Below are 24,246 nucleotides of genomic sequence, written 5' to 3'. Positions count from 1 at the left end.
ATAGAGCCCTGGCCTTGGAGGCAGGAGCCCTCAGATTAAACCCGTACTTGGTTAGCGACTCCTGTGGCTCGGGTCTCAAACTCCTCACCTGTGTAACGTACTGATAACCTCATGCTACCTCACTCTGCCAGGCTTCCCTGAGGGTGCGAGGACTCACAAATGTGCATGTGCTCTGTGAAGCACTGACCAGGTAACGGATCGTTATAACTGGGTGGGGAATCTATCTTGGGGGTACTCTGCATGGGAGACCACGAATGCGGGCATCAGTTGGTGGCAGCCCAGTACCCACGTCCTTGGGCAGACTTGGTGGCAGTGGACAGTGGTGACCAGTCCAATGAGGATGTGGATGCTGAGCTGAGTTCAGCCTGCTCCGCGAAACTCAATCCTGCAGAGGGAGGAGCGTACCCTGGGGCGGGGGGAGCCTCAGGCCCAGAGTTGGTCTGATCCATCAGAACCCAGAAGCTGCTTGCATATCTATGAAATGGGAGAGAATAACCACAGTCCTTGCAGGATTATTGTGAATAAAAGAATATGTGTGTGTGTGTGGGGGGGGGGTAGCAAAAGAGAGAAAGAACTCATGAACACAGACAACAGGGGGAGGGGAGGAGAGAGGAGTGGGGGGAGGCAGAAGAGGGGATAGGGGGGATGATGGGGGGAAATCAAATTTAATTTTAAAAAAGAGTATGTATAAACCATCTCTTTAGGCACCTGGCAGAGTCGGTTCAGGACCAATGACTTTATGGGAACTTCTTTACATCAGGGACAAGGATTGTGTTGCTCACCACAACCTGGTGCTGACGGTGAACGGTGATAAATGTATTACACGTGTGCGGGTGCTGCGCTGGACATGATTTCATCCTCACAACCAAACTTTCGCATGGGTGCTACCACTTACCTCCCTCATTTCGCAGAGAGGGAAACGGCCTCAGAAAGATGACCCAGGCGATAAAAGGCCCTTCAAATCACACCCTCTATTTGTCCGGCTGAAAAGCCTCCCCAGGCTTCCAAGACACAGGCTTCAAACAGGAGGGGCCACGGGGGTGCTCCCATTTCTGAGCGAGTATCTTGCTTTGTTACCACTAGAAAACCCCACAGAAATGAAACATTTCATCAAATGTAAGAGTATTAAGGAGATTTTTTTAAAAAACAAACAAAAAACCATGTTATGTATAAGCAGTCCCGGTGGAAAAGAAAACCAACCCCTGAGTGCCTACTATGCGCCAGGCAGTGGCATTTACTAACAACTCTGTCCCACCACAGCTCGGGGAGGCGTCGCTGCAATCTTAGAGGAAACAGCTCGAACGGGCTCTCCCGAGGTCCCAGGCAGGAGGCAAATGGGAAGAAACCCAAGCCCCTAACTGCTTCTGCACAGGCCTAGGAAAACCACTGCTTAGCAGCCACGACTTTCCACTACGTGCTCTGAGAGCCACTTCGCCCGTTTTCACCTTCAGCCCATTTCCAGCAAGGAATCTGGTTGAAGATGAGTGCACTTGCCAAGGGCACACAGTGAGAGGTGGGTGGGATGCGCATGGGAAGCCAGTCTGATTCCAGAGCCACAGTCGGCAATGCCCCAGCATGCTCTCGGGTGGGCCCACTGCTGCCTCAGCAGAAGGCTGGGGGAAGACCTCAGCTTCCTTTAGCCTCCATTTATTCCTGGCACCTCAGGCGTTAGTGACCCTCCCTTGCCCTTGGGAGGGGACCACACAGTGATCTCCAGCTGCCACCCTGAGGCTCCACTTGCAGACATGAGGCTATGGGGCTCCCACCCAGCCTCCCTGGTCCTGTAATTGCCAACACAGACCCATGTTTCAGTGGCAGTTAGAGAAGGGAAGGTGGGCACCCTTAGACATGGTGACAGCCACCTTAGTGACCCAGAGCCTCCTATACCAAGAGCTGGAAGAGGTCCCCAATTGGAGGATAAGATGAGCAAGCTAGGACACTAGGCCATCCTGGGCCGGCCTCAGCATGTGGGCGTGGTGGGCAGAGTGAGGACGGGAGCAGCCCAGAGGGGAAAGGGGCTCAGGGAGGGGAGACCTGGACAGCCTGGGCAGCCATCCAGATGCCTCACCTACAGAACCCGCCTCAGAAAAGCAGGTGCCCCAACATTTAACTCGGTTGTGTGACATTTGTAATTGACTGCATCTTAATCTAGACCCTGGACTCACAAGTGCTGCCGAGGCCAGGAAGAAGCAGTGATGCTCACCAGAGGGAACAGGGCAAACTGCAGGGCACAGGCTTTCTGACGAAGCTTCCCGGATGGGTGTGCAGACTCGGGCCCAGGGAGGCGAGTACTCTGAGTGTTCAGTAGAAGCTGGAAAGCTGGATTAATGTGGAGCGTCTTGATTTTGAAAGCACTCAACAGGCTACCCCAACATCTTCGGGTCAAACTGGGCTCAAGAACAAGTTTGATATCCTGTCCCTATTTCAAGTCTCTTTCCCTCCCACTCCTGTCCCCTCACCAAACAAAAAACAAAACAAGCAGGAAGAAAGGCACAAACAACGAAAGGGCTGTCCTGGGGACTATATTAGAGAAAAAAGGTACAGCACAAACTCAGATTCCAAAGTTCTGTATTTTTCAAAATAAAGATCACACATTGTTTAGAGACAATCTACACAAGAGTTACAAAAAATAGTTGCCCAGGCATAAGCATACACAGGTTTGTTAATTATACACATATGGTTACAAGTGTGCTTGCAAAAAAGTTCATTGGAAATATACACAAGGCTCTGGAAATGTACACCGTGTAGTGTTACAATTCTATATTCAAACAAGGAAATTTGACAGTATGTTACATTCACTTACAAGTAGACAAAATGCAAAATACAGTTCATCTTCTGTACAAAAAGGAAGGGCAGTTCACACTTTACAAGGTGAGAGGGCTCTGATTGTAAGGAAAGCTGGGGCAGGGCCAAACTTTGCACGTCCTTTTGACTGTCACAAAATAAGCAAAACATTACTTTTTAGGATTAAAAAAACACTACCGTGAACTGAATCATCTTAAGTAACATTTAGAAAGGATCTCGCTACAGTCTGACTAGATGACAAATAAAACCAAGCTATTTTTTTTTCTTTTTAAACATATAACTAGGCTGTATAAAGAACATTTATTCCTTCAAAAGAAAAAATTTACTTCTGGTTGAAATTACAATTTACAATATACAACACTATGTGCTACGACCATAAAAGGTGTGAATATACACTGAATGCACAGGGCTGGCTAATTCTCTTTTCTTACCAAAAAACGTGTTTATGTTGATTCAAACTTCTCCACATTTACATTACAGGTATACAAATGTACAATTGTACAATCAAAAGTATGTTCGACTACTAGGATACATTATAGATACAGATTAGACATCAAAACAAGAAAATACTACAAATTTGTATATATGCAAAGTCTACACCAAGTATACACTATATATTTATAGAAGCAAGACCAAAAGCAGAGTTGGATTTTTTTTCTCATGCTAAATAATCAAGATTTTGCCTTTCAATGTTAAAAGAAAAATCCAACAGGCAGTAAAGAATTACACCCGCCCGGCCTTGAAAGACATTCTGGGAGTTCATGTCTCCTCATCACAAAACGGACTACACCATCTTCTTCAGCATAATAGTCTCCAAAAAAGGCAATTTTAGACGTTTCATAAACTTAATGTCATAAAATGAAGCTTTAGCAACTCTGAAACAATTTTCATTTTATATATATATATATATATATATATTTTTTATAAACAGTGTTAAATGCCAGTATGGGCTCATTTAACTAAAATTCAAACTTCCCAGGTTTTTTTGTTTGTTTTTGTTTTTTACTAAAATGAGGAGGTGGGGAAGAGCTATTTGCAAAACTTGCCAGCAAGGCAAATGAGTTAAAAACCTTTTTTCTGTGTTTTTTAATTTTTTTGTTAAACCAACCACCCTGAAAGTTTCCACATGTGGAATATAGATACAGCATTGAACAAAATATGTGGCCTCCCATGTACATTGGTTACCTATGTACAAGTATCCTATACACCAGTAAAACAACAGGGCAATTAGTCAATTAAAAAAAATAATTAGTACATGTTATGTGTAATAAAATTAAACAAATTTACAAAGGCTTTTCCACTTGTGGATTTGATTCCTTTTTTTGGAGGGTAATCCTGGCACAACCATTTACCATTCCAGATTCTACATTAGAACATTTCTGGTTGCTGGCTAGATTCGCCAGTGGGCCAGTGAGGTCAGTGGGAATGAGGGGACAGGGCTGACACTGCCTCAGATAATACCATTAGGGGGGCCACAGATGGGCCCTAAGTCAACGCCATTCTTCATGTAGTACTTCTCCAGCTTGGCCAGGATGTGCTTGCCATAGGTGTACTTCCGAAGAGTCGCGATGTGGGGCCGGATCTGAGGAGGAAGCACAGTTTGCGTCACTCTGGCCTGAAAACAGAGTTGGGCATGCATGCTCCCAGCATGCTTCTGGGCGCTGCAAATGCCAGGCCACAGCAATTCCTCTCACTGGTGCAGCCAAAGCACCGAATTCTAGGACCCTACTGACCCATCACAGGAGAGTCAGCACCTATCCTGAGCACTGATGCAGGACGTGAGGGCTTTGGAGACTGAAGAGCCACGGACCACTCACTCCGAGGACAGCATGTGGAGAAAGGACATTCTCACTGACAATCACACTGCCCACTGCACAGAGCCTTCCCAAGGCACGCCCTCGGCCCTTCTGAGAGGGGACTTTCAGGGACCATGGGTCCTAAGCTCACCACCTAAACCTGACCTCCAGTTCACAGAGGATCACAGAAAGGTACTACTGACAAAGAAAATGACTCACATGAGCCAGGCTGGTTCATGTAAGCCTCCTAAGGGAGGTGTGATTATCTCCGTTTTATGGATGAAAAAGATGAAGGCCTAGTGGTGAAGTCACTCACCCAAAGTCCAACGGCTAACAAGGGATGGCACAGATATTGGAGCCCAACTATCTGGCTTCTCCAGAACTTCTTTTTCTCCGCACTGTGCTCTCATGGCACTGCCTACCGCGCCAGTCTCATCCTTCACCTCCGCAAGCCCAGCTGGGCTCAGCTCTCTCAGCATTCTCCTCTGTTCTCCCCGCCCTGGGCAGATCCACGTGGAGAATTACTGTGCATCCCAGACAACCAGACAGACACTGCCTCTCTGGAACCACCATTCCTCTTCTGTGAGCTCATGGAATTTCCTACACACGTCAGTTTCAGCCTGTCACACAGTGTGTTCACAACCACTTGCTGGACCACCCATCCTCGCACACGCATCTGCATCCCACTCGCACTTGCGTTCTCAAATACTCTAGACAAGCTCTCCAGACTGAGAGTCCCACGAGGACAACTGTTTGTCTCTCTATCTGTGTCCTCAAAGCAAGGAAGGGTCAAGTGGCTCCTGAAACCACTTCTACAGCCCACAGAGGAGACAGACCTATAGCAGCTACGGCATTCTCACCGAGAAGCCTACGAGGGAAACTTATTCATAATAGTCCTTGGCTTGAATTCTGAGCTGTGCAACCTAGACATCTATCTAACATCCCTAAATTCACCTGTAAAAAAAAAAAAAATCTATAATGCTTCACTTTCATTTGGGTTGTAGTGAGGACTGTGTGCGTGCTAATGCTTTTGTCATTAGTATTTGAAATTCAACCCCCTTGCTCTCCCTGGGATGGGATGGCCAATGAGTTCAGCCACTCAACCTTTACACCTCTCTTATCAGGACAAAAACACTAACCACCCATGTGTACGCACATGTGTCATATTATGGAACCTATTTGTACTTGATTTAATGAGGGGTGAAGAGTAAGCACCTGCTCCATTCCCAAAGCTTCCTCTTGCTACAAAGGTTAGGGCTTAGCAGTGAAAGAGCTAAAACCTCTTAGATTTTTAGATTCTTGGCACTCATCCTCCTCTCTCAACTTCCTCATCCAATTTAACTGCCAACCCGCATTCTATCCACTTCTCTTCAATTCCAAAGCCACCACCATCTCTTGGCTTAACTTTTTTGGTTTTTTAGAAAATCCTGTTGTTGTTTAGCTTTGTTAGCTAACCTCTTCTAGACTGAGGATCTGTGGCGCAGATCTGCGGCTTCTGCTATTGGCCTTCATGCGTTCTGAACTGCTGTCAATGTGCAAGTGCTGGCCCACTACATACCCCACACTGATCACTTAGAACGTCCACCCTGCACTCGGCCTCCACTGTGTTCCTGGCGGCCCCGCCAGAGCTCCAGGGGCTCGAGTTAGGACTTTGGAAACTCTGGGGAAGCTCAGATGTCCAGGAAGCTTTATACCTGTTAGTTTGGGAGACATAGGTTTGATTGGCTCTTGGCTTCACTATTTCAACAGCTTCCCATCCAGTCTCCTCACTGCCTCCTCAGCTTCCCATGCTCCACTTACTCCCCAGCCAGGACAATGATTTGAAATGTAAATGTGACTTTGGCACCACAGTCCTGCCCTAATGAACTTGCTCTACTACGTGAATATACTGTCTTATCTCCGGCTTTCAAACCTTCACAACCCAGGTTCCCTCAGCCTGGAAAGTGACATTATTCAAATGTCACTCTCTTGCCCTAACTGGTTTGGCTCAGTGGATAGAGCGTCAGCCTGCGGACTCAAGGGTCCCAGGTTCGATTCTGGTCAAGGGCATGTACCTTGGTTGCGGGCACATCCCCAGTAGGGGGTGTACAGGAGGCAGCTGATTGATGTTTCTAACTCTCTATCCCTCTCCTTTCCTCTCTGTAAAAAATCAGTAAAAAAATTTTTTTTTTTTAAAAAGTCACTCTCTTGGGGAACCATCTCTGTGCCCCCACGTTAGAAGAGGCACCTTTCCACACTGTCACACAGCCTCCCCAGAATTCCCCTGCAGCACCACGTGAGCAAACACTGTCGTTCTCACCACAGAGCAGCCCCGCTGGAGGAGGGCTTGCTATGGAGAATGTGCTTCATGAGTCTCTGTGGGTGAGTGGACGTGCTCTACATTTCTGCATGTTTCCTATATTCCGCCTTCACCAGCCCCCTGACCCACATTTCTAGGAGCCTCACTCCACAAGGACTTTGGACTCCCCCAGCCTTCAATTGCCATCACCAACACCAATGCAGTGTTTTGTTTTGCTCTGCTTTGAACTGGAGGTGGCAGGTGCTTCGTCTGGCTCAGAACTCGAGTCCATAACAAAGATTCTCGTCACTGAACTTTGCTCTCAGTGAGGGCAAGTGGCTCATCACTGCCAGACCAAGGCATCCCCTCCCACTGAGAAGGGCTGAGTGAGTTCAAAGCCCAAAGGCTGAGGGTTCAGATGAGAAGCACCCCAAGGCTGGCAGCACACCTACCTGGGGGTTAATCTGGCTGCCTGAGCCCTGTGGTCTCTGTGGGGCTGGATGGACCTGCTCTGACTGTTCCTGAATCACTGGCCTCTGCAGGTGCTTTCCTGGTCAGCTCCCACTCACAGTACCCAGCGCTTTTGATCTGTCCCTGTTCTCTTTCCCTGTCTGACTCCTCTTTAGCGTGGACTTCTCCTCATGCAAAGCCTTTCTTCAGCCCTGGCCAGTGTTTCTCAGTGGTTAGAGTATAAATACCAAAGAATTGCGGGTTCGATCCCCAGCCAAGGACACGTCCTTAGGTTGCAGGTTCAATCCTCAGTCCCAATCAGGGTGCATGCGGGAGGCAACCAAGCAATGTATCTCTCTCATATCATTGTTTCTCTCTCCCTCTCTCGCGCTCTCCCCTCTTCCCCTTCCACTCTCTCTAAAAATCAATTTAAAAAAATATCCTCAGGTGAGGATTTTTTTTTAAAAAAAGCCTTCCTTCCAAGACTCGGGGCACGTGCTCTCACCACTGCTTCCCATCGCTCTTCCCCACTGTGCTCTGAGGGCAGGGATCACCTTGGTCATCTCTGTGCTGGTGTCTGGCACAAAGTGGGCATCAGGTCAGTGTGCCAGGCCAGCCACTGCACTGGGCAGGCACTCGGTCGGTAAATGGTGGTGGGTGAATGAATAAGAAAGGAGGGAGAAAGGAAATGAGGCAGGCAGACTGATTTGTTGGACTGAGAAGCTGGTCTCTCGGGAGCAAATGGATAAAAGCTTGGCCTAAAATCAGGGAGGGGAATCCCTCTCAAGGAATGAGTTTAAGACTCTTTCACAACAGTGAGCAATTGATAAAGGAGGGGTTGCAAACATGGGACAATGGCCCCTTCAGATAAAGGAAAAAGCACAGCATGAGACAGAGCTTAGTGACAAAGTCTGCAAAAAGAAGCAAGATGTCCACCCTCCTCTGCATTTCAGAAACACGAAGAACCCAAGGCCTTACACATTTCCTCTCTGGGATCTGCCCACCTCCCTACCTTATGCATGACTATCTTCCGCTGGGCTGGCTCTGCCACATCGATCATCTTCTGGACCACGTAGTTGGCATACTGGTCCTTCATCATGGTGTATAAGGCACTGTGGGGACCGTCGTTCATGGTGCAGACCTCATCGATGAGCACAGCACGCTCCGTACGGGAGGCATGAGTGACACACTTTTCCACAACATTGCTGTAACGAGACAAATCCAGGAACATCACTTCAGGGACCTAGTGCTTGTCTGGCCTCTGCCCTGACCTCAGAATAAGCAGCAAAAGATCTTAACATTTTTAGAAGATGAATTCATCAACTGCTTGGCTCTGAGACTCTCCACCTTTGCCATCTGTGGCTTCCAATGTGAACCATGGCCGAGGCCAACCGAGGGTAAGAAGCCCAGGTAAGTGAAGGAACTTGAACACAGGTTCACAAGACTGGTTAATAGCTGAACCGGTTAATGAGCGTAATCTCAACATGAATCAAATTCTGTCTCCACCCCTGTGGGCTTATGAAGCCAGAAACAAGTCTTACTCATGTCTATATACCTAGTGCCAAGCTCTGCTTGGTACTTCACACATGCGGACATGTAGTTTTATTGCTAGCTTTACCAGTGGCCAGGTTAAGTTTCTATTGAACGAGTACAAAAAACGTTTTACATAAATGTTAAAGGCACACTTTAAAATTAAATATCCACTGTATTTTGAAGTAGTTTATTACGTGTTCTTAGAAGCTAATATATTTTTAAAGTATGATACTTTGTAAAACACTGTGTAATATGAAGCGAGAATTCTCGTGCTCCGTCCGCAATGTGTTAAGAGAGGCTCAACAGACATATTGAATGAAGAAATGTATCATATCTGGCGAGTTAACCTATCAAGTCTAATTAAGACAACAGCCTCTCCCATCTGATACAGCGACATAGAAAAACTTGACCTTCTGCAAACTGGGTTGGGGACAGGGCAGTCATTCTGGCTGCAACGCAAGCAGGTAATCAGCTACCACTATGGGATCCCATTTGGCTTCCACCTTAATACATAATAGATATTGTTTCAGTCTTTAAAGTTTATTCTAGTATTTCTGAAACTATGGTTCCCAGACCATTTGTGGGGCTAAAATCAACTTAGTGATTTGTGAACAGCTTTATTTCAAAAAATGAAAACAGAATAGTAAGCATCAGGCTCAACCACAGACAAAACAGCTTCAGTTACGTGTGTGTGCCTGTGCATGCAAAGTCAATGAAAAATTTACTTTGTACCCTGAGTCACCAAAAATGGAAGAAAGCCACTAGCCTATTTTTTGGTGTATTCCTATTGATCTGTTCTCCATTTTAATGGCTCTTTCTTCCGGTATCTCTAATTTGCTCTTAAGTCTATATAGGGAATTTTATTACATCCTTGACTGTAAGGATACTAGCTACTTTATAACCCGCCTCTGCTAACTCCAAGATCTGGGTGGTGGTGTGTTGTTTTGCTCTTTCATTTTCTGTTTTTTCGCTTTTGTTGAGTACAGGTCACATTTTCCTATTATCTAGACATAGACGATGATATCCTGTAGAAACTGAGTTCTGTTATGTTTCTCCAAAGAATATTACTCCTCCAACTCCTTTTTTTTTTTTTTAGTGGAGTTAAGTTGACTAAACTCAAACTGCAAACTTCTCCCACACAGTAGGCAGCAGGTGAACTCTCAGTTTATTTCTTTTAGCCTTCATTGGGCTGCCTAGAGTGTATCCCATGCAAATGTGATTTGAGAGTCAACCAGATACTTGGGAAATTTAAATATAGGCCTCCCCACCTCCTCCATGGTTCTCTTCCTTTCCAGATTTCTTCCCTGTCATTTTTTGTCAGTTCTACTGACATGAGTGCCCCAAACTCTGCCTTCTGGGAATTCTAGAGATTTTCCATCCCAATTTAGGAGCCCAGCATGGAGCAGACTTGGAAGGGCCTACAGGATAAAGGCCAATAAAAACAGGAAATTTCCTGATTATAGTCAACAATACTGTATTATAAACTTCAAAGCTGCTAAGAGACTAGATCATAATGGTTCTCAACATAATGTCTTAATGTGACATTAAGGTGCTAGCTAATGCAACTGTAGTTATAGTGCAATATATAAATGTATCAAACCAACACATTATACACCTCAAAGTTGCACATTGTTGTATGTCAATTATATCTTAATATAGTAAAAAAAAAAAAAAAAATTAAATGGGGGAAGGGCAATTTCCTCAGTGCAATTACCTGCTTCCAAGTATCAACAGTCCCACTCCCACCCTCCATTCTGCCTGCTCTTGTTTATTCTCTAATGCCTTCATAGTTTTTTTGGCATTTTGTCCATAACTTATAATTATTATCTGTGGGACAGCAGTGCCCACAATAGCTGCTCGGTCCTTATCTGAACACAAGGCTATTGTGATATTAACACTATGCTATATCCAAGGGTGATATTAAATACAATAAACAAAAAAGTAAATAGGACAGTGACCCAAATTAGAGACCTAAGAGATTCCGATCCCTATGGGGGAAGTTCGGGGGGGTGGAGGGGGTAACACAAGCTCTAAGAGATGTCCCTAATAGGGTTAGGCTATTGAGACAATGACTCTTTATTTCTTTTCTGTATTTTCCATGCTATAATGGTATAAGATTTTTACAAACTAAAAATAAGCCATTTAAAAACATCAAGATTACGTCACATGTGCCTTGAAATTTATCCTAAAAACCAGAGAAGAAAAATATGAACTACTATGTTATGTGTATGGCAGCAAACGTAAATTCTATTTAGAAGACCATACTACTAAGCCACTGGAGGGCCATAGATTTCTTCTCCAACCCCTGCTACTTATAAAGTATTTAGACATCTTTCACAACCTGGGAATGACTAGTGCATTTTATTCTTGAGCTGGCAATATGAAGAATGAGAAAGAGATTCTAAGAATACAAAGGCCTATACACAGATACGATATACGGCCTCGTAATGCAGGTGCGAAAGAGGAAACTGAGTAAAGAACATGTCACAATTCTGAACAAATAAGTTAATGAAAGTTGTTTACCAAAGAACAAAACTTATATTATGGGCTGACTAAGGAAATGAGGAGCCCACTACAGGACTTTTTATGTTTTATACTTTATAATCGAACAATCTAATGTTTTAATTAAACTATGCATACTTTAAGAAAAATAAACATTTTTTTAAAAGAATGAAAATTATTTTTCTCTCTAGACCTAAAATACTATTTAATCCTCTCTTCTAAAAAACTGTCTACTGTAATTCAAAGCCCGTACCTTGCAAATTTGTGCTGACTCAATACGAGTACATTGCCTCGAATTTCTGCTACAATTTTACTTTTATCCTCAGGACGACCATGCTCCAATACATGTTGGATTACATAATTTCCATATTGATCCTGTTTGAGAAACAGCAAAAGAAATAAAATTCATATAGAAATGAGTTCAGTGGATTACCAAAATCCTTACATCTAATCAACCTATTTTCCTGTAGCATTATGATGGCTTGCCTGAATACTAATGAACACATAAGAATTTTTAAATAGGTAATGACAATTTTCCTATGATCACAAAATAGGAATACATCACTATTACACAATAGAATATTTCTAATATTTTTATGCCCAAAAGATCTAGTTGGGTTCTTCATAAAATATTATCTACAAAAAAGCAAGCCTCCTCAAGACTGGAGGAAAAAAAAGGCGGTGGCAGGGGGCTAGGGAGGTAAGAATAAAAAAAGTACAAATTTCACTGTACCTATGTACAACGAAAAACTGGAAACAAAGCTTATGTCCAACAAAACAGACAATGCCTGATTAAATAATATTACAAATATATTTACTCATTTATCTAAAGTGGAAGATCTTTGAGAGAATGAATGTGTGCAAGCAATTCTAGAGGCAAAAATATTTATTTGTAAGATGTAAAAAATTAAGAACATACAAGTAGTATTTTTTTTAATGGCCAATGCCACATGTGTTTGCTTCTGGATGGTAGGATTATGGATCATTTCTTTTCTTTTGTTGCTGCTTTCTGCACTTTCAAATTCTTCTACAAGGACTAATTAATAATTTACAATATCATACTTCTCACCAAAAAAACCCTACAAAACAAAAAAAACTGCTCCAGGACATCTTTGGGCCTTTGAGCCTTTTTAAAGTCTCTTGAAATTTTAAATAGAAACAAATTATGGCTTTAAAAAAAAAATTTCTTCAGTATAACATTCTACACGAAAATGGACAAATGGTTAGTATGATGTGGAAGAAATTTTTAGTGGTAGATGAAAGACAAAGTATCAAAGCTAGAAAGAAATCAATTAATCCACTTAGTTTGTTTTAAACGATGAAACAGACCCAGACAAATTAAATGACCTGCCCATGATGACATAGCTAGTGAGTCCAAAGCAGAGCTCTGGCAGGCACATCCTCTTTGCTCCAAGGCCAGGCTCTAGTCACTACCCATATTCACAAAACAATAAGCAGGCTGGTATAAATGAAAACCTGCCCAAAGCTTCAGTGGGCATTTTAAACACATTAACATTAACCTTTACTGGAACGGATACCTGTGCTGAGAAAACACACAAGCTCTGGGCCTGCACGAGCCCCCAGGTGTTTGCAGTTACTCTACTGGCAACTCCACTACCTGCACAAGTTGCTCGGTGTGCTGGTGCAGCTCCTCTAAGATAGGCAGTGTCTGGTCAGGGAGGCAGTGCTCCAGGATCCGTTGAATCACTCGGCAACCGTAAGGATGCGTGGACAAAGCAAATACCTAGGGCAGACAAACATAAGAAAGCCAAAACTGACAGCTGCGTCTTTTAATGCTTCATATTAATATACATAATCCCACTAATCTTCTCCATGACCTTGAGAGACAATCATGAATATATTCTCTGCATACAGATGAGAAAATCGAAGACCCTTTAAGTCTACATGATGTGCAGGCATACAGACAGTAAATGATAGAGCCAGGATATGATGTCCTAGTCTGATTCAAAAGCCCAATTATAAATATTACATTAAGTTCTCTCTAAAATAATAAGGTGTATATGGAAACCCATTTCTTAACTACTCTAGGAAATCACACATACATAAATTCAGAGATGAAAAATACTTTTCCAAGAAGACTAGAAAAGAGCAGAATCAGTCAAGATCATGAAAAACACTTAGTTAAGAGTTCACTGTGTCAAAGGACAGAGGCAAAAAACAAAGAAAAAAACACACAACAACAAACAGAAAAAGGTCTGCAATCAAATCTTAAGTGCTTTCACATAATCACAAAGTAATGTTCTGAATCAAACTGGGGTGTAAAGCTTTTTTATTGGGTCTGGTGCAAGATAAGACACAGGCTTCAGGTGTCCTATCTCAATTCTGCCCTTCCTAGCCAAACTTGCACCTCAGATCTGTTATCCTATATAATAAAAGTTTAATATGCAAATCAACCAAACAGCAGAACGACTGGTCGCTATGACGGACACTGATCACCAGGGGACAGATGCTCGATGCAGGGGCCGCCCCCTGGTGGTCAGTGCGCTCCCACAGGGGGAGCACTGCTCAGCCAAAAGCTGGGCTCACAGCTGATGAGCACAGCGGCGGTGGCGGTAGCCTCTCTCGCCTCCGCAGCAGCACTAAGCATGTCCAACTGCTGGCTTAGGCCTAGGGGGAGCGGGCCTAAGCCATCAGTTGGATATCCCCCAAGGACTTCCAGACTGTGAAAGGGTGCAGGGCTGAGGGGGCCGCCCCCCCTACTGAGTGCACAAATTTCATGCACCGGGCCTCTAGTCAAGCATAATGACAACTGTCCTACTGGTGTGGCTTAGTGGTTAAGAGTGTTGGCCAGTAAACCAAAGGGTCGCAGTTCTATTCCTGGTCAAGGGCACGAACCTGGGTTGCAGATTTGATCTCTGGCCCCAGTTGGGGCGAATGCGAGTGGCAACCAATCCCTCCCTCCCTCTCTCCCACACACACCCCTCCCCCACATTCTCTAAAGAAAAAATATCTTCATTGTGAGGATTTTAAAAACAAGTATAGGCTGTCTAGTGTGGGTCAGTGGTTAAGTGTCGACCTATGAACCAGGAAGTCATAGTTCAATTCCTGGTTGGGACACATGCCCAGGTTTCAGGCTCCCACCCCAGTAGGTGGTTTACAGGAGAAAGCCAATCAATGATTCCCATCATTGATGTTTCTGTCTCTCTCCCTTTTCCTTCCCCTCTGAAATCAATAAAAATAGAAAATATAAAAAGAATAATGAGTCCTAGCTAGTTTAGCTCAGTGGATAGAGCGTCGGCCTGTGAACTGAAGGGTCCCTGGCTTGATTCCAGTCAAGGACACATGCTTGGGTTGCAAGCTCAATCCCCAGTAGGAGGTGGCCAGGAGGCAGCAAATCAATGGATTTTCTCTCATTGGTATTTCTTTCTCCCTTTCCCTTCCTCTCTAAAATCAATAAAAATATTTTTTAAGAAAAAGAATCATGCCGAAACCGGTTTGGCTCAGTGGATAGAGCATCGGCCTGCGGACTGAAAGGTCCCAGGTTCGATTCCAGTCAAGGGCATGTACCTGGGTTGCGGGCACATTCCCAGTGGGAGATGTTCAGGAGGCAGCTGATCGGTGTTTCTCTCTCATCGATGTTTCTAACTATCTCTCTCTCTTCCTCTCTGTAAAAAAAAAATCAATAAAATATATTAAAAAAAAAAAAAAGAAAGAAAAAGAATCATGACAATAATTGTAAGAACAGTAACAACAGCTAACACTTATTAAATGTTTACTGCCAGTCACTGCACTAAGTGCTTTATATATGACTAGAGACCCAGTGCACAAAAATTTGTGCAGGGGGGGGTCCATCAGCCTGGCCTGTGCCCCCTTGCAGTCTGGGACCCCTGAGAGGGTGTCCACCTGCTGGCTTAGGCCCGCTCCATGGGGGGGGGGGGGGGTAGGGCCCAAGCTGGCAGTCAGACATCCCTCTGGCAGCCCGGAAGCCCTCGGGGGATGTCCACTTGCCAGCGGGGAGCAGGCCTAAGCTGCAGTCGGACATCCTTAGCGATGCTGAGGAGGCGGGAGAGGCTCCCACCACAACCACTGTACTGGCAGCAGTCAGCCTGGCTTGTGGCTGAGCAGAGCTACCCCTGTGGGAGTGCACTGACCACCAGGGAGCAGCTCCTGCATTGAGCATCTGCCCCCTGGTGGTCAGTTTGTGTCACAGTGACCAGTCATTCCCAGTCTTTCTGCTGTTAGGGTCAGTTTGCATATTACCCTTTTATTATATAGGATAGAGGCCAGGTGCATGGGTGGGGGTCCCACTGGGATGCCTGCTCAGCCTGGGTGAGGGGCTGATGGCTGTTTTCAGGCTGGTCACACCCCCTTCAGGGTGGGGGTCCCCACTGGGGTGCCTGGCCAGCCTGGGTGAGGGGCTGATGGCTGTTTGCAGGCTGGTCAAGCCCCCCACAGTGGGAACCCTCACCCCATGAAGGTTTGGCCAGCCTGGGTGAGGGGCTGAGGGCCATTTTCAGGCTGGCCAAGCCCCCCCGACGACAGAAGCTCCCAGCCTCTCTTTTTCTTTTTTATTCTGAGATTTATTTACCTTCTATAATTGAAACTTTGTAGCCTTGAGAGGAACTCAGAGCCGGCCAGGGAGGGCGGGAGGGAAACTTGGCTTTCTCCATCACCAGGGGCAACCCACTCCTGCTCACTCCAGCTCTGTGGCCACAGCTGGCTGAAAGCAAGTATCTGGGGTTTATTTACCTTCTATAATTGAAACTTTGTTGCTTTGGAGCTCAGAGCCTGCCGCAGCAGGCGGGAAGCTTGGCTTCCTCCGTCATTGGGGTAACCAAGCCTCCTGCTTGCTCCAGCTCCATGGCTGCCAGCCACCATCTTGGTTGGGTTAATTTGCATATAGTCGCTCTAATTGGCTGGTGGGCATGGCTTAAGGCGTAGCAAAGGTATGGTCAATTTGCATGTTTGTCTTTTATTAGTGTAGATTTTATGTATGTAGCTTCATGTGCAAAACTAAATACTTTAATGGTATACTGTATGAACAATTATAATGTTATAAATATGATAAACACAAACAGTCGGAAACAACTTATTTCACTCAACATTATGTTTTAAATATCCTATCTAATAAAAGAGAAAAATGGTAATTGGCGTACGACGATACCCTTTTCATAGGCTAATCAGGGCTATATGCAAATTAACTGCCAACTATGATTGGCAGTTAACTGCCAACTAAGATTGGCAGTTAACTGCCAACAAGATGGCGGTTAATTTGCATATGTAGGCACAATGCAGGGAGGCGAAAGGGAAAGCAGGAAGAAGCCCCCTGCCACTGACAGTGATCGGAAACCCAGGGGGGAGCTAAGAGCTGGGGGGCAGGGCAAAGGCGGCCCTGGGGCCGCCTTTGCCCTGCCCCCCAGCCATGATCGAAGAATCGGGTGCCTTTTCCGCCCTGGCCAGTGATAGCAGGAAGTAGGGGTGGAGCCAGCGATGGGAGCTGGGCACGGTCGAAGCTGGCAGTCCCGGGAGCTAGGGGTCCCTTGCCTGGGCCTAAAGCGGAGCCCACGATCGCGGGGCCGCTGCAGCTGCGGGTCCCCGCTGCCTGAGCTGGACGCCTAGGCCAGAGGCGTGAGGCCTGGGCAAGGGGCGGAGCCTGCAACCGCGGGGAGCTGGGGGTCCCCTGCCCAGGCCTGACACCTCTGCCGGAGGCCTCAGGCCTGGTCAAGGGGCCGATCCGGTGATTGGTGATCGGAGGGTGATGAGGGTCAACTCCTCTGGCCGAGGCATCAGGCCTGGGTGGGGGGCTGAGCCAGGGATTGGGGGGATATGATGGTCCCCTTGCCCAGGCCTGAAGCCTGGGTCAGAGGCGTCAGGCTTGGGCGGGGGGTGGAGCAAGCGATCAGAGGGAGATGGGGGTCCCCTGCCCAGGCATGTTTCCTGGGCCAGAGGCCTCAGGCCTGGGCGGGGGCCAGAGCCAGTGATCAGGGGGAGATGGGGGTCCCCTGTCCAAGCCTGAGACCTCTGGCGGAGGCGTCAGGCCTGGGCAAGGGGCCGATCCTGCGATTGGAGGGTGATGGGGGTCAACGCCTGAGGGTTCCCAGTATGTGAGAGGGGGCAGGCTGGGCTGAGGGACACTCCCCTCCCCACACACACCCAGTGCACGAATTTCGTGCACCGGGCCCCTAGTTTCCTTATAATACTGTAGGCTTCTACAGTTTACTCCAGTTATATAATATAACTAGAGGCCCAGTGCATAAAATTCATGCACTGGTGTGTGTGTGTGTGTGTATGTGTGTGTGTGTGTGTGTGTGTGTCCTCAGCCCAGTCTGCATCCTCTCCAATCTGTGACCCCTCAGGGGATGTCCGACTGCCGGTTTAGGCCCGATCCCACAGGGTAGTTGGACATCCCTCTCACAATCCGGGACTGCTAGCTCCCAACCGCTCATCTGCCTGTCTGCTTGATTGCCCCTAACCGCTCCTGCCTGCCAGCCTGATAACCCCCTAACCACTCCCCTGTCAGCCAGATGGATGCCTAACTTCTTCCCTGCCAGCCCAATTGTCCCCATCTGCCCTACCCTGCTGGCCTTGTCGCCCCCAACTGCTGTCCCCTGCCGGCCTGGTCCCCCCCGCAACTGCTCTACCCTGCTGGCCTGGTCACCCCTAACTGCCCCTCAGGCCTGGTCTCCCCACACCCCCCAACTGCCTTCCCCTGCAGGCCATCTTGTGGTGGCCATCTTGTACGAGGGTGTGATGGTCAATTTGCATATTACCTCTTTATTATATAGGCTGTTGAGTAAGTAAACAAGGTTTTGTGGGTTTTTTTTTTAAGGGTCACCAGTTCCATTCCTGGTGAGGGCAGATGCCTGGGTTTCAAGCTCAATCCTCAATAGGGGGTGTGCAGGAGGAAGCCGATCAATGTTTCTCTCCCCTCTCCTGTCTCTCTTCCTCCCTTCACCCCCGTCTCTAAAATCAATTAAAAATATATATTTTTAAACTGTCCACTGCATTAAAAAAAATGGGGTGGAGGCACATATAGGCTCTTATGACATACAGTTAACTCAGAAAAATTTGAAGCTATTGTCACTTAATACAGTTCAAATAAATCTGATCACCATCCCATCCTCCCCAAAATTAAGCAGGAAACACCTTGTTTTTTAAAATGTGATCAAAACTTTTTAATATCAACATAAATAGTACTTAACCAAAGGAAAAATCTATTCTTCAAATATGAGATTTACCTTTAACAACTCTGATGACTAACTCATCCCAACATGAGCAGACATCTGCAGTAATGACAGAAGATCCACAGATACTTAAAGGAAGAAAGAGACTTGGGTACACAGAGCTAGGCACCTGACACAAGTGAACAGAGCTGCAATTTACTGGAGCACTTGAGAACACGCCAAAAATCCTATCCTGTTCTCAGCCCAGAGTGGAAATACCACATTAATTTGTTCCCTTATTTCTTTCCCAAGTCACTTACCTGACCCTTAAATGCATCAATAATAAACTGCAAAGACTGAGGCTGCACACATTCAATGCATTTCTGAACCACGTGATTGCCATTCTGGTCTTTCACACACTTCAGGACGTGGCCATCTAGTTCCCGAACCATCTCATTCTATTGGAGACAGGGAAAGAAAGCACCACCAGAATCACAGCAAGCAAACAGCTGGACAATCAATGTTCTCCTTACCAAACACAAAAGCACTGAAGAGGGAGAGAACCATGATAATGAAAGTGGAACAGCTTAGGGACGGCACACTATGGCAATAAATGATGAATAGAGTTTTTCCACAGGTTAGCAAACCTCCTGTAACAGTAACCAGTCTAAAAAACTATTCTAACTTGCAAAAGACCTCTGGAAGATTAAAAATGTAGACATCTTGCCCCAGCTGGTTCGACTCAGTGGATAGAGCATCGGCCTGCAGACTGAAGGGTACCAGGTTCGATTTCAGTCAAGGGCACATGCCCAGGTTGTAGAATCAATCCCCAGTAGGGGGGCATGCAGGAGGCAGCTGATCAATGATTCGCTCTTATCACTGATGTTTCTATTTCTCTTTCCCTCTCCCTTCCTCTCTGAGATCAATAAAAAAATATTTTTTTAATGTAGACATCTTCAAATAGAATGGAGCCTATATCAAGTACACCTCATTAGAGAATTTCACAAGCAATTCAACATGTTTCTATTATGACAGCTCTGTGAGATATGTAATATTAATAATGATAGTTGTTAATCTAGAGCTCACGATAGGCTAGGCATACCTCTAACTGCTTAACATCCTTTGACACAATGAACCCTCATAATAATCCTATGGTCTAGACCAGCCATGGGCAAACTATGAAATGAATAAAACTAAAAAAAAAAAAAAAAAAAAAAAAAAGACCGTACCCTTTTATGTAATGATGTTTACTTTGAATTTATATTAGTTCACACAAACACTCCATCCATGCTTTTGTTCCAGTTTAAGAACCCATTGTGGCCCTCGAGTCAAAAGGTTTGCCCACTCCTGGTCTAGACACTATTATAGATAAGAAAATCAAGACAGCCCTAGCCAGTTTGGCTCAGTAGATATAGCGTCTGCCTGCAGACTCAAGGGTCCCTGGTTTGATTCCGGTCAAGGGCATGTACCTTGGTTGCGTGCACATCCCCGGTGGGGAGTGTGCAGGAGGCAGCTGATTGATATTTCTCTCTCATTGATGTTCCTAACTCTCTATCCCTCTCCCTTCCTCTCTGTAAAAAAATCAATAAAATATATTTTTAAAAAAAGAAAGAAAACCAGGACAGCCCACCAGTGTTGCTCAGTGGATGAGCATCGACCCATGAACCAGGTGGGGTGCATGCCCGGGTTGCAGGTTCAATCCCCGATTGGGGGAGGGGGGACGACAACGACGACGACGACAACTTGCATGCAGGAGGCAGCCAGAGGCAGCCAATCGATGATTCTCTCTCATCACTAATGTCTCCCTCTCTCTCCCTTTAAATCAATAAAAAATACTTTTTAAAGAAATAAAAAACCCAAGACAGACAAATTAAATGACTTGTTAAAATCACAGACCTAAACTGCCAAGATTCAAACACAAGCAATATGGTTCCTATGTGTGACAAAACAGTGTGTGTCAGTAAACCACCTGTCAATTATTTATTATCCTCCAGACCTCCTTGCAACCTATATATAAAGAAATTAAATCTCGCTCTAGCCAGTTTGGCTCAGTGGCTTGAGCATCGGCCTGGGGACCGAAGGCTTTCAGGTTTGATTCCAGTCAAAGGGCATGTACCTCATTTGCAGGCAACTCCCCCAGCCGAGGCCCTGGTCAGGCATCATGCAGGAGGCAACTAATTGATGTGTTTCTCTCAACATCGATATTTCTGTCTTTCCCTCTCTCTTCCACTCTCTCTAAAAATCAATGGGAAAAGGTCCTCGGGTGAGGATTAAGAAGTTAATTAATTAAAAAAAAAATTAAATCTCAAAGAGTTAAGCAAGGTATTTAAAACTATAGCTAGTGACTAAATCAGAATTATAGCCCAGGTCTGTGACGCCAACACACTTCCACCAGGCCACAGTGACTGCAATGTAGAAGAAACAGTACTCTCAATTAATTGATGAAAAGTGTCCAAAGTCAGGGAAAACAGGAGCAGGACAGGCACTGAGGGGTTTGTGTGAGGAGGTTATGAGTGGAGATGACAAGGGTATAGAAAACAGAATGATGAGATTCTGACTAGAGACCTTCCCCCAAACTTGCTGCATCGGGTCTCATGTATCTTGAAGCTGAATACCTGCACCACGCATGTCTGGAACCTGGTATTCACTATCCAATGTCTTTGCTATGCCCAATCTCTATATATTAGCTCCACTGTAATGACTCCATACTTATGGTGGAAGGCTAGGAGCCAGTTTAAAATGGTGACATTTATGAATGCAATGTCTTAAATTCCAGAGATGGTGAATATGTCAAGGCATCTAAGAGGTCTTCAGATTTAAAAAAAAGAAAAAAAAAATCAAGGTTACAATGCCAAAGACAAGCAAAAGGCAATAAAATTGGGAAAGTTTCCTAAAGCAATCAAATGTCAAAAAAAAACCCCCAGCTTTATCCTGAAAATATAGTTATGGGACTGATAAGTAGAGAATGATGTTTATATAAAGGCAAAGAAGACTTATCATGGAAATGAAGGGGAGGTGGCTTCCCTAAATATTTTCTTGAGCTCAAAGAAACCACTAGAGATTAAACCATTTCACATAAAATAACAAACTTGTATCTGGAAAACAAAAAATTATCAACAGCAGGAGGAGGAGTTCAGACCCAGAACAATTTATCATAGAGAAACCAGACCAGGAAAAGATATACAGAAATGTAGGCTAGAAAGAACAACAGCTAGGGGGAATGGGAAGAAGGTAGAAAACTACTATAATGTTGGGATCCAATCAGAAAATAATGAAATCTGAAAAGTTAGGAGACCAAATCAACAAGTTATCACAATCATGGGAGAGGGCAAAGATGGAAAAAATAGCCAGGAAACTATAATATTCCTGATATCTTTCAGTAAATGGGCTTTAAAGTTGTTAAAATATATATAAAGTATATATATATATATAGATAGATAGATAGATAGATAGATAGATAGATAGATATAGATATAGAGATATAGATATATAGATATCAGAAAGAAACTTCCATGTTCAAAAACACCCAGAAAACTAAAGAGAGATTTGACCATGAAATTTTCATCCCTGAAAATCCCAGGTAAAATTAAAACCATAATAATATGAACATTAGAAGAAAACTACTAATAGTAAGTCTCACCCTGCTTCTATTTGCTTACACACACCACCCCGTATCACTGCAGCGTCTCCAGTACTGAGCACTGAATGAACAAACTCCAAGCTGCTGTACACGTCTCCAACATTCCCTCTGCCTTCACCAGCCTCCTGACCCACATTTCTAGGAGCCTCACACCACAAGGACTTTGGACACCCCCAGCCTTCAATTGCCATCACCAACACCAATGCAGTGTTTTGTTTTGCTCTGCTTTGAACTGGAGGTGGCAGGTGCTTCGTCTGGCTCAGAACTCGAGTCCATAACAAAGATTCTCGTCACTGAACTTTGCTCTCAGTGAGGGCAAGTGGCTCATCACTGCCAGACCAAGGCATCCCCTCCCACTGAGAAGGGCTGAGTGAGTTCAAAGCCCAAAGGCTGAGGGTTCAGATGAGAAGCACCCCAAGGCTGGCAGCACACCTACCTGGGGGTTAATCTGGCTGCCTGAGCCCTGTGGTCTCTGTGGGGCTGGATGGACCTGCTCTGACTGTTCCTGAATCACTGGCCTCTGCAGGTGCTTTCCTGGTCAGCTCCCACTCACAATACCCAGCGCTTTCGACTTCTGTCCCTGTTCTCTTTCCTTGTCTGACTCCTCTTTAGCGTGGACTTCTCCTCGTGCAAAGCATTCCTTCAGTCCGTGCCAACGTTGCACAGTGATTAGAGCATTGGCATAAGTACCAAAGAATCGCAGGTTTGATCCCCAGCCCATCAGGGTGCATGTGGGAGGCAACCACCAATATACCTCTCTCACATAAATGTTTCTCTGTCTCTCACTCCCCTCCCTCCCTTCCATTCTCTCTAAAATTCAAAGGAACTCCTAGCCAGTTTGGCTCAGTAGATAAAGCGTCGGACTACGGAATGAAAGGTCCCGGGTTCTATTCTGGTCAAAGGCATATGCCCGGATTTCGGGCTCGAGCCCCAGTGTAGGGTGTGCTCCCCAGTGTGGGACGTGCTGGAGGCAGCCGATCAATAATTCTCTCTCATCACTGATGTTTCCATCTTTCTCCCTTTCTCTCTGAAAGCAATAAAAATATTTTTTTAAAAACAATGGGAAATAACCTTTGGTGAGGTTTTGGGGTGTTGTTTTTTTTTTTGTGGTTTTTTTTTTTTTTAAAGCCTTCCTTCCAAGACTCGGGGCACGTGCTCTCACCACTGCTTCCCATCGCTCTTCCCCACTGTGCTCTGAGGGCAGGGATCATCTTGGTCATCTCTGTGCTGGTGTCTGGCACAAAGTGGGCATCAGGTCAATGTGCCAGGCCAGCCACTGCATTGGGAAGACACTCCTTGGGTAAATGGTGGTATGGTGGATGAATAAGAGAGAGTAAATGAAGGAAAATGGAAGGTGGTTTGGATTAAAGTTTGATTTGTTGAAATGTCAGTTCAAACTGAAGAAAATGACAAGTTACTAGTATTTTACAGCCTTCAAGTCTTGACAAACAAAAAAATGACCTGTAGAATTGCACCTACTAAAGACTGTTGAAGAGTGTTTGAAACCACTGGTTTTAACACAAGACACTTAATCTACTATAAATTTACAAATTGCACAGTTCATGCTTGCCATGCACAGAACGGCAGCCACAAGCACCAAAGAAAAACTGTAAAAGTGAAAACTGGCAAGTTTACAGGGTTCACTACATGTGCCATGGAGAAACATCAAACACCAAGAGAAAAGTTAAAGGGGAAACTTACAATTACCTGCTGGTCTGAGGGAATAAATTCAAGAGCTTTCTGGATAACACGGCAGCCATACATTTGCAGTGCCAATGACAGGACATGACCTCGAATCCGTTCTGCCAAAGCCAGCTTCTGTTCAAGGCTGCCAAACTAGACATAATGTTTGGGTGAACACCATTACTTAGGTAGAAGGAAAGAAACCAGAGAAAGCAAAGCATTTGTTATTCTGTATAAACCATTGGTATGCCTCCTTTAGCCTGGTCACCTATGATTAAAACATTTTGTTTAAAAAGCCTATGTTTTTGCCCTAGCCCTGTGGTCGGCAAACCGTGACTCACGAGCCACAGGCGGCTCTTTGGCCCCTTGAGTGTGGCTCTTCCACAAAATACCACGTGCAGTCGCGCACGTACAGTGTGATTGAAACTTCGTGGC

At 45.2% G+C, this 24,246-nt stretch overlaps 1 protein-coding gene and 2 non-coding genes across 27 annotated transcripts in view; all 3 read right to left on the bottom strand.

Moving 5' to 3' along the window:
- Nucleotides 1-2,551: 2,551 nt before the first annotated feature.
- PUM1 (pumilio RNA binding family member 1) overlaps nt 2,552-24,246 on the bottom strand; it is a 128,327-nt gene continuing 106,632 nt past the window's right edge. For 22 of the 25 annotated variants that reach the window (XM_059690443.1, XM_059690457.1, XM_059690451.1 and 19 more), the window contains 6 exons: nt 23,830-23,964; nt 18,809-18,946; nt 12,983-13,108; nt 11,618-11,739; nt 8,342-8,534; nt 2,552-4,387 (listed from right to left, as the gene is read on the bottom strand). In XM_059690443.1, coding sequence (XP_059546426.1) covers nt 4,256-4,387; nt 8,342-8,534; nt 11,618-11,739; nt 12,983-13,108; nt 18,809-18,946; nt 23,830-23,964 — 846 coding nt within the window. In that variant the 3' untranslated portion in view covers nt 2,552-4,255. The remainder of the gene's footprint in view (nt 4,388-8,341; nt 8,535-11,617; nt 11,740-12,982; nt 13,109-18,808; nt 18,947-23,829; nt 23,965-24,246) is intronic. The other 3 variants (XM_059690452.1, XM_059690445.1, XM_059690448.1) reach the window with 1 other exon arrangement.
- LOC132232142 (small nucleolar RNA SNORD103/SNORD85) lies at nt 7,149-7,233 on the bottom strand. Its single transcript, XR_009452289.1, has one exon. It is a non-coding gene; the product is annotated as a small nucleolar RNA SNORD103/SNORD85 (small nucleolar RNA).
- LOC132232141 (small nucleolar RNA SNORD103/SNORD85) lies at nt 22,382-22,466 on the bottom strand. The gene has a single exon (XR_009452288.1). It is a non-coding gene; the product is annotated as a small nucleolar RNA SNORD103/SNORD85 (small nucleolar RNA).

This window comes from Myotis daubentonii, chromosome 3, assembly GCF_963259705.1.
Source record: "Myotis daubentonii chromosome 3, mMyoDau2.1, whole genome shotgun sequence".
Taxonomy (NCBI): domain Eukaryota; kingdom Metazoa; phylum Chordata; class Mammalia; order Chiroptera; family Vespertilionidae; genus Myotis; species Myotis daubentonii.
The sequence above is the reverse complement of the archived record's forward strand: the minus strand, read 5'-3'. Positions and strand labels throughout refer to the sequence as shown.